This window comes from Pseudophryne corroboree, chromosome 1 (genome assembly GCF_028390025.1).
Source record: "Pseudophryne corroboree isolate aPseCor3 chromosome 1, aPseCor3.hap2, whole genome shotgun sequence".
NCBI classification, from domain to species: Eukaryota; Metazoa; Chordata; class Amphibia; order Anura; family Myobatrachidae; genus Pseudophryne; species Pseudophryne corroboree.
The window spans coordinates 1,058,456,464-1,058,469,012 of NC_086444.1; the positions used below are offsets into that span (position 1 = coordinate 1,058,456,464).

Genomic DNA, 12,549 nt, shown 5'->3' on the forward strand with positions numbered 1-12,549 from the left:
AGTGCCCAGTCTCCTGCGGAGCCCGCTATTCCCCATGGTCCTTACGGAGTCCCCAGCATCCACTAGGACGTTAGAGAAATTAATATTCTGTTCCTGCGCATATTTATGCACAGGAGCGTGCTACCTTCTGCAAACTGCTACCGGAATATTGCTTTTAAAATACTGTACAGCTGGATACCAAACACCACCTCCTATCCTAATTCTGACCCTCATATCCTGTAAAGTTGAATCCCTCTGTTGTTATACCTTTAAAGCAAATGTAACTCGCTGGTGTGGTGCATGTAGATTATGTGTAAATTATGTGCTATGTGAATTAAATATGAGATATGTCTTTGTGGCTTTTCCATGCTACCGTAATTACTCATACCACGCACTAACACGCACGACTGAGTGAGTGATTATACGTAACTTGCGAGTATGCGAACGCACGTCAGAACAAGCACCCGCACGGAGGCCATCTGTGTGGTGTTTGTATGTGAAGTGTGTGACAATAATATTTTCGACTTCGACATGAGGACCATGACCTCCATGGATGTGCAGACTTTATCAATGAAGCAGTCGCCCATTGTCGTTTTACCTACAGCAGCTGTAACACTAGACTAAACTTGTTGAGATCTGATCAAAATGGACTAAATTTTGATACATGCTTAGAGGGGACGATATTGATGCTGGACAATTTTCCTGCATGCCCCACTCTTACTGAGACAGTTTTGTATCTCTCTTAAGAATTTATTTGCCAGGTAACTGGAAGAATTGTATAACTGTGTCCTGCACACTTGATATGTCCCTACAACTACCCAGCAGCCTCTTCAAATCAGCGTGGTTATTTTGCTTTAACACTATAAATGAGATCTTAATGTATATATTTTAATAATTTTGCTTTTTTTTTTCTTTTTTTGCTTTGGGAGTTTGTCTTTAAATATTGGCCCTCATTCCGATTTGTTCGCTCGCAAGCTGCTTTTAGCAGCTTTGCACACGCTAAGCCGCCGCCTACTGGGAGTGAATCTTAGCATAGTAGATTTGCGAACAAAAGATTAGCAGATTTGCGAATAGACAGTTCTTAGCAGTTTCTGAGTAGCTCGAGACTTACTCTGCCAGTGCGATCAGTTCAGTGCTTGTCGTTCCTGGTTTGACGTCACAAACACACCCAGCGTTCATCCAGACACTCCCCCGTTTCTCCAGCCACTCCAGCGTTTTTCCCAGAAACGGCAGCGTTTTTTAGCACACACCCATTAAACGGCCAGTTTCCGCCCAGAAACACCCACTTCCTGTCAATCACACTACGATCACCAGAACGAAGAAAAAACCTTGTAATGCCGTGAGTAAAATACCTAACTTAATAGCAAATTTACTTGGCGCAGTCGCACTGCGGACATTGCGCATGCGCATTAGCGACTAATCGCTCCGTTGCGAAAAAAAAATAACTAGCGATCAACTCGGAATGACCACCATTATGTTATAATCTTCGGTGGAAAAAAAAATCAATAAAATAAAAAATATATATTTAAGCTAGATGAATGTATAGTACTTTACTTTTACAAGGCTTTACCTATTTTATTCTTAAGTACAGTATTAAAAAGACTCCTAGCACTGCACTCCATCCAGTAGAGTTATTATGAATTTGGAGGTCTTTCTGGGTGCCAGTTGTTAAAATCTGCAGGCATGACACAGAAACTTTGTTCTCCAGACATCAAAATGACCTCAATTCTCTCCTTTTCTGACAAAGCTATCTTCAGTTACCAGCAACAAAAAAAGTGTTGTAACTTTTGAACCATAGCAGCTATTTCAAATCTGTTTGCAGCAATAAACTTTTCAGCAAATTCAGATGTTGTCTGACATGTTACATGACCCCATTTGAAAAAATTGACTTAGATTCAAGATGGCCAATTTCAAGATGGCACCTATGTTCGGTATATACCCTAAAAGATAGCCCATCTCATCTATACCTTACTGGAGTATTCAGTTTTCCCATTTGCTGCACAGTATTTGAAACAAAAGGGTGTACTGAGACTTTTGAATCACCCTGTATATAGCTGAAAGCAGATGGAATTGCAAACACATTGGGGGGAATGTAATAGGGTGTGACAACCAGAAAGTGAGAGATTTTGGGAGAGTTCTCTTGTTTTTTTAAAGTGGCAATCATTTACATGGCAAAACCAGGTTGATTTTGTCATGTAAATGATTGCCACTTTAAAAAAAAAGGAAAAAAAAAAAGGGAGAACTCTCCCAAAATCTCTCACTTTCTGATTCTCACACCCTATTACATTCCCCCCATTGTGTGTGACTCAGAGTCAGGCTGTTTCCCTTGTCTCATGTCCTCACAGTGCAGGATAGGGTTTTGTGCTGTACCTATACAACTTTCAGAGCACCACACAGCCAGTGCTGAGCCAGTTGTGTCTATGTTGCCTTCGTGCAAAGGACCTGGACGTGACAAAATGAGTGGGCAGGAGACAACTTCCGCCCTTACAGCTCCTAAATGTTTTCTTCGTTCTCCGTTCGTTTGGGGTATTTTTTTTTTCTATGCAGCATTGGACCCTCGCGGGCTCGCTTCGCTCGCCTGCATCGGGCTCGGTGTCTCGCTTCGCTCGCCTGGCATCGGGCTCGGTGTCTCGCTTCGCTCGCCACACTTTTCTATTCCAAATAGATTGTGACATGGACCCAGGGGGTTATGGGAAAGGTCTGCTGCACGAAGAGAATCTAGACGCTACCATGCTGAGCCAGTGTCATTCTTTTAAATTTATGTCATGTCTTGAAAAAACAGTATTAAATAAAAGCAATGTCATAAAAATGTTGTTTGTCTTACATAAACTAAATAGCTTGACAATCAATAATCTATCTCTTTGTTTTGATGTACACTGTATCATACCTGTTTTATTTTCCCATTATCTTTAAGAACTTGAGTGGATGCTGACTGAAGTAGGAGCTGTCAAATCTGACCTGGAAGAAGATCCTAGAAAGAAGTTTGTTGATCTGATGATGTCTTCTGTGAAACGCAGTTCTATCCATAGGACAAAAGATGACTGATTCTAGAATAAAGCAAACATAGAATAAGTGTTTCATAGTAGTATGTTGCTTGGGGGGAAAAAGGCAAAGTATACAAGACACTTTGGTACCAGTCTGAAACAGCAAAATCGGGTATATTAGCAATCAATATCACTAATAACCACACCCAATATATGACCTGCGTGCCATGCCACACCACACCTCCTGAAACAGAAGCATATTATATATTACATTCACTCCTTCTATACCCTTCCCAGGATTACTGGTGCACTTTCCCACACTTTCCTTTGTGCTGTTTATACTATAGCTGTGCGGCTGGCGCTTTTTGTGTTTTGGTTTTGGTTCTAATTCAACTTTCGTGTTTTGGTTTTGGCTTGGTTTTGCCAAAACCACTCTCTCATGTTTTGGTTTTAGATCTGGATGATTTTTTAAAAACATAAAAACAGCTAAAATCACACAATTTGGGGGTAATTTTGCTCCTACGGTATTATTAACCTCAATAACATTCATTTCCAGTCTATTCTGAACACCTCACACCTCACAATACTGTTTTTAGGCCAAAAGGTTGCACCGAGGTGGCTGTATGACTTAGCTAAGCGACACAAGTGGGCGGTACAAACACCTGGCCCATCTAGAAGTGGCACTGCAGTGTCAGACAGAATGGCAGATTTAAAAAATAGGCCCCAAACAGCACGATACAAAAAAGAAAAAGAGGCGCAATGAGGTAGCTGGATGACTAAGCTAAGCGACACAAGTGTGCGGCACAAACACCTGGCCCATCTAGGAGTGGCACTGCAGTGTCAGACAGGATGGCAGATTTAAAAAATAGGCCCCAAACAGCACATGATGCAAAGAAGAAAAAGAGGAGCAAAGCGGTAGCTCTATGACTATGCTAAGCGACACAAGTGTGCGGCACAAACACCTGGCCCGTCTAGGAGTGGCACTGCAGTGTCAGACAGGATGGCACTTAAAAAAACTAGTCCCTAAACAGCACATGATGCAAAGAAGAAAAAGAGGTGCAAGATGGAATTGTCCTTGGGCCCTCCCACCCACCCTTATGTTGTATAAAAAGGACATGCACACTTTAACAAACCCATCATTTCAGCAACTGGTTTGTTTGGGCCCCCACCAAAAAAGAAGCAATCAATCCCTCCTTGCACAAACTGGCTCTACAGAGGCAAGATGTCGACCTCATTCTCAACCTCCGATTCTTCACCCCTTTCACTGTGTACATCCTCCTCACAGAGTATTAATTCGTCCCCACTGGAATCCACCATCACAGGTCCCTGTGTACTTTCTGGAGGCAATTGCTGGTAAAGGTCTTCCCGGAGGAATTTATAATTCATTTTGATGAACATCATCTTCTCCACATTTAGTGGAAGTAACCTCCTACGCCGATCTCTGACAAGGTTACCGGCTGCGCTAAACACTCTTTCGGAGTACACACTGGAGGGGGGGGGGGGGGGGGGGGAGCAAATTAGGTAAAATAAAGCCAGTTTGTGCAAGGGCATCCAAATTGCCTCTTTTTCCTACCAGTATACATACGGACTGTCTGACATGCCTACTTCGATGCTGTTACTCATATAATCCTCCACCATTCTTTCAATGGTGACAGAATCATATGCAGTGACAGTAGACATGTCAGTAATCGTTGGCAGGTCCTTCAGTCCGGACCAGATGTCAGCTTTCGCTCCTGACTGCCCTGCATCACCGCCAGTGGGTGGGCTAGGAAATCTTATCCTTTTCCTTGCAGCCCCAGTGGCGGGAGAAATTGAAGGAAGAGCTGCTGACGGGTCACGTTCCGCTTGAGGTGACAATTTATTCACCAGCAGGTCTTTGCACCTCTGCACACTTGTGTCTGCCGGAAAGAGAGATACAACGTACGTTTTAAACCTAGGATCGAGCACGGTGGCCAAAATGTAGTGCTCTGATTTCAATAGATTGACCACCCTTGAATCCTGGCAATGCGAATGAAGGGCTCCATCCACAAGTTCCACATACTTTGCGGAATCGCTCCGTCTTAGCTCCTCCTTCAATTTCTCCAGCTGCTTCTGCAAAAGCCTGATGAGGGGAATGACCTGACTCAAGCTGGCAGTGTCTGAACTGACTTCATGTGTGGCAAGTGTTAGGTTCCTGGTGCTCAGAACAAGGGAGATGTTGCGTAGTGAGTCCAGAGCACCAGAACGTGATGCTGAAATAAGGTGTGGTGTGGAAATAGCCCCTAGCACCCTACCTCCATTGTTTCACCCGTGTGGTCAGTTCACGCCTGAGTGACTATGGTTTCTTGGGCCCACGGCAGCTGCATTTGAAGGGCGAATTAGGTCTGCCCAACTCCGATGCCCCCAGGTCTTAGAGTGAGACAAGGCGTGAACCGAGACAGGATAATAACAAGGGGACCTCTAACTAAAGCAAACAGAAGGCTAGGGGCTACTAACAACCCTAAAACTAAATATATGTGCGGCACGCCGCCAAAGGAAAAGAACAAAAAAGGAAATGCTGTCCACACGCCGACACAATACTGTTGTGTACCGGCGGTGACAGCATAAGCAGAACCCTCTGCAAAACACCAGTAACAAAATATAACCAAAGAATACTGCGACCTAGGCCGACGGACGCAGCAAAGCCGCTACTCACGGAACCGGTACAAATACTGGCAAACGGACAGGAACCCCCAATGCAGCCGACACAGACTCTCAGAACAGGAGGAAAGGCAGAATCCCAAACGACAGACCGGTGGACACCAAGAAGCCAGACACTCGACTAGGCACAGACAAAGCCACAGGACTTCTGGACAGGGACGCTTCACGGCAGGACACGGGATCAGACACTGGAACCGACACTGGAACCGACACTGGAACCAACACTGGAACCGACACTGGAAGCAGCTAGACAGACACTGCTAGACAGGAGCTCAGGAACTGGCAGGGACTAGCTCAGAACTCAAGAACTCTGGAAATATCACCAGCGTCTGTGAATTGCACTGAGCCAGAATATAACAGAGAGTCTTAATTAATTATGTCGTGCAGCTGCCCTGCTGCACAACTGAGAGGTGCAATCAACAGACAGGTGAGGCTGAACACATGGGAACAAGCTGCAATCACACAGACTCACCACCGGCAGCAAACAAGAGTCTTCTCAAACCAGAGCAACGGGAAATCCTGGCCTGCAAGACAACTATAAACAAAGAATAGGAATAAACCACTACCTGTGGTTCATAACAGTACCCTCTCCTTAAGGGTGAGCTCCGAACACCCCATGACACCCATGGAGAACATAAACAGAAGTATAACATAAAATACATAACCAAAATGCAAAACAGGAATGAGCCACAGCCGTGGCTCATAACAGCATTTTTGAAGGGTTGGAGAACCTTGCACAAGACGGAAATCATTCTCCACTGCGCTTGAGTCAGGTGCATTACCCCTCCTTTGCCTATATCGTAGGTGGATGTATAGGCTTGAATGGCCTTTTGCTGCTCCTCCATCCTCTGAAGCATATAGAGTGTTGAATTCCACCTCGTAACCACCTGTTGCTTCAGTTGATGGCAGGGCAGGTTCCGGCATGTTTGCTGGCGCTCCAGTCTTCGGCACGCGGTGGCTGAATGCCGAAAGTGGCCCGCAATTCTTCGGGCCACCGACAGCATCTCCTGCACACCGCTGTCAGTTTTTTAAAAAATTCTGCACCACCAAATTAATTGTATGTGCAAAACATGGGACGTGCTGGAATTTGCCCAGATGTAATGCACGCACAATATTGGTGGCGTTGTCCGATATCACAAATCCCCAGGTGTTAGGCGCCGGGGTCCGCTCGTCGGTGCGGCCCGGCGCCTAGCAACCAGGGACGCCGTGCGCGTACAGCCGCCGGCTCCCTGGCAACGCTAGACGCCGGGCGCACGGAGCCGCACGGACCCTAGCAACGGGGACGCCACTGGCGGACCGCGTTCCCCGTTGCTGGGTCCATTTAAATTAATAGGGCACCTGTTTCCTGGCCGTGCAGCAAGGCAGCTGCACGGCATTTAATCCAATCAGCCTCTGAACAGCTGATTGGAGGACTCCCTGTTAAGTACACTTCCTGGGCTTCTCACAGACGCCGGTAATAGCTTCCTGCATGCTGTATCTGTTTGCTGAGAGTGTTTCCAGTCCTGCTGTACCCGGTCGTTCCTGTCCTCAGTTGTCCTGTACTCGGAAGTCGTCATCTGTTCCTGGAGTCCTGACTGAGCACCTTTAAACATCCAGTGGTGTTCGTGAGTCACGGCGTAGCCGTGTGTTGCGGCTTGGCCGCTTTATTACTTATTATTTATCATTTGTGTTCCGGAGCTTTTGCGGAGGATTCCGCTCCCACAGATCCACTCTGGTATCCAGCGGTGCTGGGTAGGAGTAACGGACTAGTGGATTTTGGTTGTCCTTTTATCTGGCGGTTTTTCCGTGCATACTTCTGGTTTGGTTAGTTAGCTTGTTGCCCCTGGCCTGTTGTCAGTCAGAGGTCCTCTTGTCATCATCCTGCCTCGGATTTCCCTTTGTCTCTCACTAAGACCGGGGGGCACCGGAGTTGGGCAGACATAATCCGCCTTAAAAACGTGGCTGCCAGGGGCTCAAGAAACCATAGTCTCGCAAGGGATTTTCGATAGCACGGGTGAGACAATAGAGTTAGGGCGCCAGGGGCAACTAGTCTTTCTAGCTCCCGTAACGAGCATTCCCCTTCCAGTACTCTGGCCATTGTCATTAGATCTCCTCCGGTCAGGAGTACTGGAATCATAACATTATTACCGGCCATACCAAAACTTAAAATTAAACAGGGTTTGATTTTTTTCCTTATTCAGTTTTGTAAGAGTTATCGGCCTCATGAATCCCACAGGTTTAGGGCCAAATCCTGGCCAGCTCCTAGTCAGCCAGATTCAAGAACTTACTCAGATGGTTCAGGATCTTTCCCTTCGGGTGAAGTCGCAGGAAGATCTTTTACGAACTTCCCAGAGGGTAGTCCCTGAACCAAAAATGCACTTGCCTGACCGTTTTTTTGGTGATAGGAAGGAGTTTTTTAATTTTAAAGAATCCTGTAAACTTTATTTTCGTTTAAGACCGATCTCCTCAGGTACTGAATCTCAGCGGGTCGGAATTATTATTTCTTTGCTCCAGGGGGATCCTCAGACCTGGGCTTTTGGTTTAAAAGCAGAGGATCCGGCATTGTTGTCAGTAGACTCTCGATAAACTCATGGAGCTTTCTATTAAGATTGATCGTCGTCTCAGAGAGCGGAGGGCTGAAAAAGGAGCACCTGTCAGGTCTACTCCATGTGTATTTTCCATTCCTGAGGACATAGAGGAGCCCATGCAGATGGGTCTCTCTCGGCTGTCTCCAGAAGAAAGAGCCAGAAGGCAAAACTCTGGTCTTTGTTTGTACTGTGGGGGTAAGGGACATTTTGCCCGTAATTGTCCGAACAAGTCGGGAAACGCCTCGACCAAGTGAATTGTGAGGGGGTTCACTTTGGTCTGCAGCTTATCTCCTCGAATAACTCCCTTTTAGTCCCAGCTAAAGTTTCCTTTGGCAGCCTCAGTTCTTCGGTGTCGGCTTTTGTTGACAGTGGAGCTGCAGGGAACTTTATGGACTTAACGTGGGCCAAAGCCTTAGGTATTCCTCAGTTAGCCTTGGGTAGGTGTATCACCATGCATGGTTTAGATGGGAGTCCCTTGTCCAATGGGGTTATTTCCCTCCGTACACCCCCTATACTACTTACGGTAGGAGCTCTTCATTCCGAAAAGATCGAGTTTTTCCTTACCCATTGCCCAGCAGTTCCAGTGGTTCTGGGTCACCCTTGGCTGGCCTTTCATAATCCCATCATTGATTGGCAGTCGGGGGAGATTTCACAATGGGGTACCATCTGTAATAAGGAATGTATTACGTTTCCCGTCAGAATAGCTGCTGCCATTCCCGAACTCATTCCCGTGAAATACCAGGACTTTGTTGATGTGTTTTCCAAGGGCAATGCGGACATTCTGCTTCCCCATCGGCCTTATGATTGTGCTATTGAGCTAATTCCTGGTGCCACATTGCCAAAGGGAAGGTTATATGCATTATCCGGGCCAGAAACTGCGGCCATGAATGAGTATGTTAAGGAGAGCCTAGGGAAAGGATTTATCAGGCCATCTAAATCCCCTTTAAGTGCAGGCTTCTTCTTTGTGGAGAAAAAAGATGGATCACTCAGACCTTGCATTGACTTTAGAGCCCTGAATAAGATCTCAGTTAAAAATACTTACCCTCTGCCGCTGATTTCTGTCCTCTTTGATCAGCTGCGTTCGGCTGTGATTTTTTCTAAAATTGACCTGAGGGGAGCGTATAACCTCATCCGAATCAAGTCGGGAGATGAGTGGAAGACGGCTTTCAGTACTCAGTCGGGTCACTACGAGTATCTGGTGATGCCGTTTGGCTTGTCTAACGCTCCGGCAGTTTTCCAGGATCTCATTAACGATGTGCTCCGTGATTTTCTAGGAAGATTCGTGGTCGTTTACTTAGACGACATCCTGATCTATTCTGACTCAATTGAACAACATGTTACCCAGGTGCGTCAGGTTCTTAAAAAATTACGTGAAAATCACCTATATGCCAAGCTGGAGAAGTGTGAGTTTCATGTCACGGAGGTATCCTTTTTAGGGTACATTATTTCCCCTCGGGGATTCTGTATGGAGCCTAAGAAGCTCCAAGCCATCCTTAGTTGGGCGCAACCCACCAACTTAAAAGCAATTCAGCGCTTTTTAGGGTTTGCGAATTATTATAGAAGATTTATTCATTCTTTTTCCGACCTGGTTGCTCCCATTGTGGCACTGACTAAGAAGGGAGCGGATCCTACCAACTGGTCACGTGAAGCTGAGTTATCCTTTCAGGCCTTGAAACAAGCTTTTGTCTCAGCTCCAGTCCTCAGACATCCCAACCCAGAATTGCCCTTCATTGTTGAGGTTGATGCCTCGGAGGTTGGAGTGGGGGCTATCCTATCTCAGAAGGATCCGGACTCTCTGGAACTACATCCTTGTGCCTTTATGTCCAGGAAATTCTCATCTGCTGAATCCAACTACGATGTTGGTAACCGGGAGTTACTGGCTATTAAATGGGCTTTCGAGGAGTGGAGGCATTGGCTTGAGGGAGCAACACATACCATTTCAGTATTGACTGACCACAAAAATCTTCAGTACATCGAATCAGCTAAGCGGCTGAATGCCCGGCAGGCTCGTTGGGCTTTATTTTTTACTCGTTTCAAGTTTATTATCTCTTTTAGGCCAGGTTCCAAGAATACCAAGGCGGATGCCCTGTCACGCAGTTTTCTTCCAGTTCATAATAACAGTCCTGTTACTCCCATACTTCCGTCTTCAGTCATTTGGGCAGGCCTCACACAAGATTTGTTTACCCAGTTAAAGCAGCTTCAACATCAAGCTCCTGGAAATACTCCTGCTGGTCGTCTTTACGTCCCTGAGTTTTTGAGAGCTACTGTTTTGACTGAGTTTCATGATAGCAAAGTTGCCGGGCATCCGGGGATCTCTAAGACTTTGGAATTAGTCTCCCGCTCAGTATGGTGGCCTGGTCTTTCTAAAGACATTAAGGAGTTTGTTTTTTCTTGTCAGGTCTGTGCACAGCATAAGGTTCCCCGTTCCTTGCCTATCGGGCAACTTATGCCCTTAAATGTTCCTCTCAGGCCATGGTCTCATATTTCCATGGATTTTGTGGTAGACCTCCCTCTGTCAGCCGGATTCCGAGTCATATGGGTGGTAGTGGACCATTTTAGCAAGATGGCCCATTTCATTGCTCTTCCCCGACTGCCATCTGCCCAGGGATTGGTTGTTTTGTTTCTCCGCCATGTTTTCAGACTTCATGGGTTGCCCACTGATATTGTTTCTGATCGGGGTCCACAATTCATTGCACAATTCTGGAAGTCTTTTTGTGCCTCATTAAAGATGAAATTGTCTTTAACATCCGGCTATCATCCCCAATCCAACGGGCAGACCGAGCGAGTTAATCAATCATTAAAACAGTATTTGCGTTTGTACTCAGCCAAACTCCAGAATGATTGGTCCGAGTTTCTTCCTTTGGCGGAGTTTGCTTACAATAATTCTTCTCATTCCTCCACTAATGTGTCTCCATTCTTTTCAGTTTTTGGTTTTCACCCCAGAGCTAATTCTTTTTTTCAACATTCTTCTGTTTCCTCGCTAACCTTAACCTCTCATCTCAGAGTCATTTGGAAAAAAGTGCACCTTGCTCTCAGAAAAGCGGCCTTTCAAGAGAAAAAGTTTTCTGACAGGCTCCGGCGTCCTTGCACTTTTAAGGTGGGAGACAGGGTATGGTTGTCAACTCGTAACATTAGACTTCGACAAACCTCAGCTAGATTGGGCCCCAAATTTATTGGACCATTTCATATTATTAAAAAAATCAATCCAGTTGCTTTCCGGTTACGTTTACCAAGAGCTCTCCGAATCGGAAATACGTTCCATTGCTCCCTGTTGAAACCATACGTTTCTTCCAGTAGATTTCCTCGGAAGATCTCTCAGGGGAAATCACCAGTAGATGTACAGGGACATCAGGAGTTCTTGGTGGAGAAGGTTCTCGATTCCAAATTGTCCCGGGGTCGGCTTTATTTTCTGGTGCACTGGAAGGGCTATGGTCCAGAGGAAAGGTCTTGGGTCCTGGATAAGTATCTCCATGCCCCGAGGCTCAAGAGGGCATTTTTTCGGGAATTTCCTCGGAAATCTGGCTTTAGGGGTTCCTTGACCCCTCCTCAAGGGGGGGGGTACTGTTAGGCGCCTAGCAACCAGGGACGCCGTGCGCGTACAGCCGCCGGCTCCCTGGCAACGCTAGACGCCGGGCGCACGGAGCCGCACGGACCCTAGCAACGGGGACGCCACTGGCGGACCGCGTTCCCCGTTGCTGGGTCCATTTAAATTAATAGGGCACCTGTTTCCTGGCCGTGCAGCAAGGCAGCTGCACGGCATTTAATCCAATCAGCCTCTGAACAGCTGATTGGAGGACTCCCTGTTAAGTACACTTCCTGGGCTTCTCACAGACGCCGGTAATAGCTTCCTGCATGCTGTATCTGTTTGCTGAGAGTGTTTCCAGTCCTGCTGTACCCGGTCGTTCCTGTCCTCAGTTGTCCTGTACTCGGAAGTCGTCATCTGTTCCTGGAGTCCTGACTGAGCACCTTTAAACATCCAGTGGTGTTCGTGAGTCACGGCGTAGCCGTGTGTTGCGGCTTGGCCGCTTTATTACTTATTATTTATCATTTGTGTTCCGGAGCTTTTGCGGAGGATTCCGCTCCCACAGATCCACTCTGGTATCCAGCGGTGCTGGGTAGGAGTAACGGACTAGTGGATTTTGGTTGTCCTTTTATCTGGCGGTTTTTCCGCGCATACTTCTGGTTTGGTTAGTTAGCTTGTTGCCCCTGGCCTGTTGTCAGTCAGAGGTCCTCTTGTCATCATCCTGCCTCGGATTTCCCTTTGTCTCTCACTAAGACCGGGGGGCACCGGAGTTGGGCAGACATAATCCGCCTTAAAAACGTGGCTGCCAGGGGCTCAA

At 46.6% G+C, this 12,549-nt stretch overlaps 1 protein-coding gene across 1 annotated transcript in view; it reads left to right on the forward strand.

The window, feature by feature from the left end:
* PDCL2 (phosducin like 2) overlaps positions 1-3,052 on the forward strand; it is a 149,693-nt gene extending 146,641 nt beyond the window's left edge. Inside the window, exon 6 of the mRNA XM_063950572.1 lies at positions 2,894-3,052. Coding sequence (XP_063806642.1) covers positions 2,894-3,024 — 131 coding nt within the window. The 3' untranslated portion in view covers positions 3,025-3,052. The remainder of the gene's footprint in view (positions 1-2,893) is intronic.
* Positions 3,053-12,549: the final 9,497 nt, after the last annotated feature.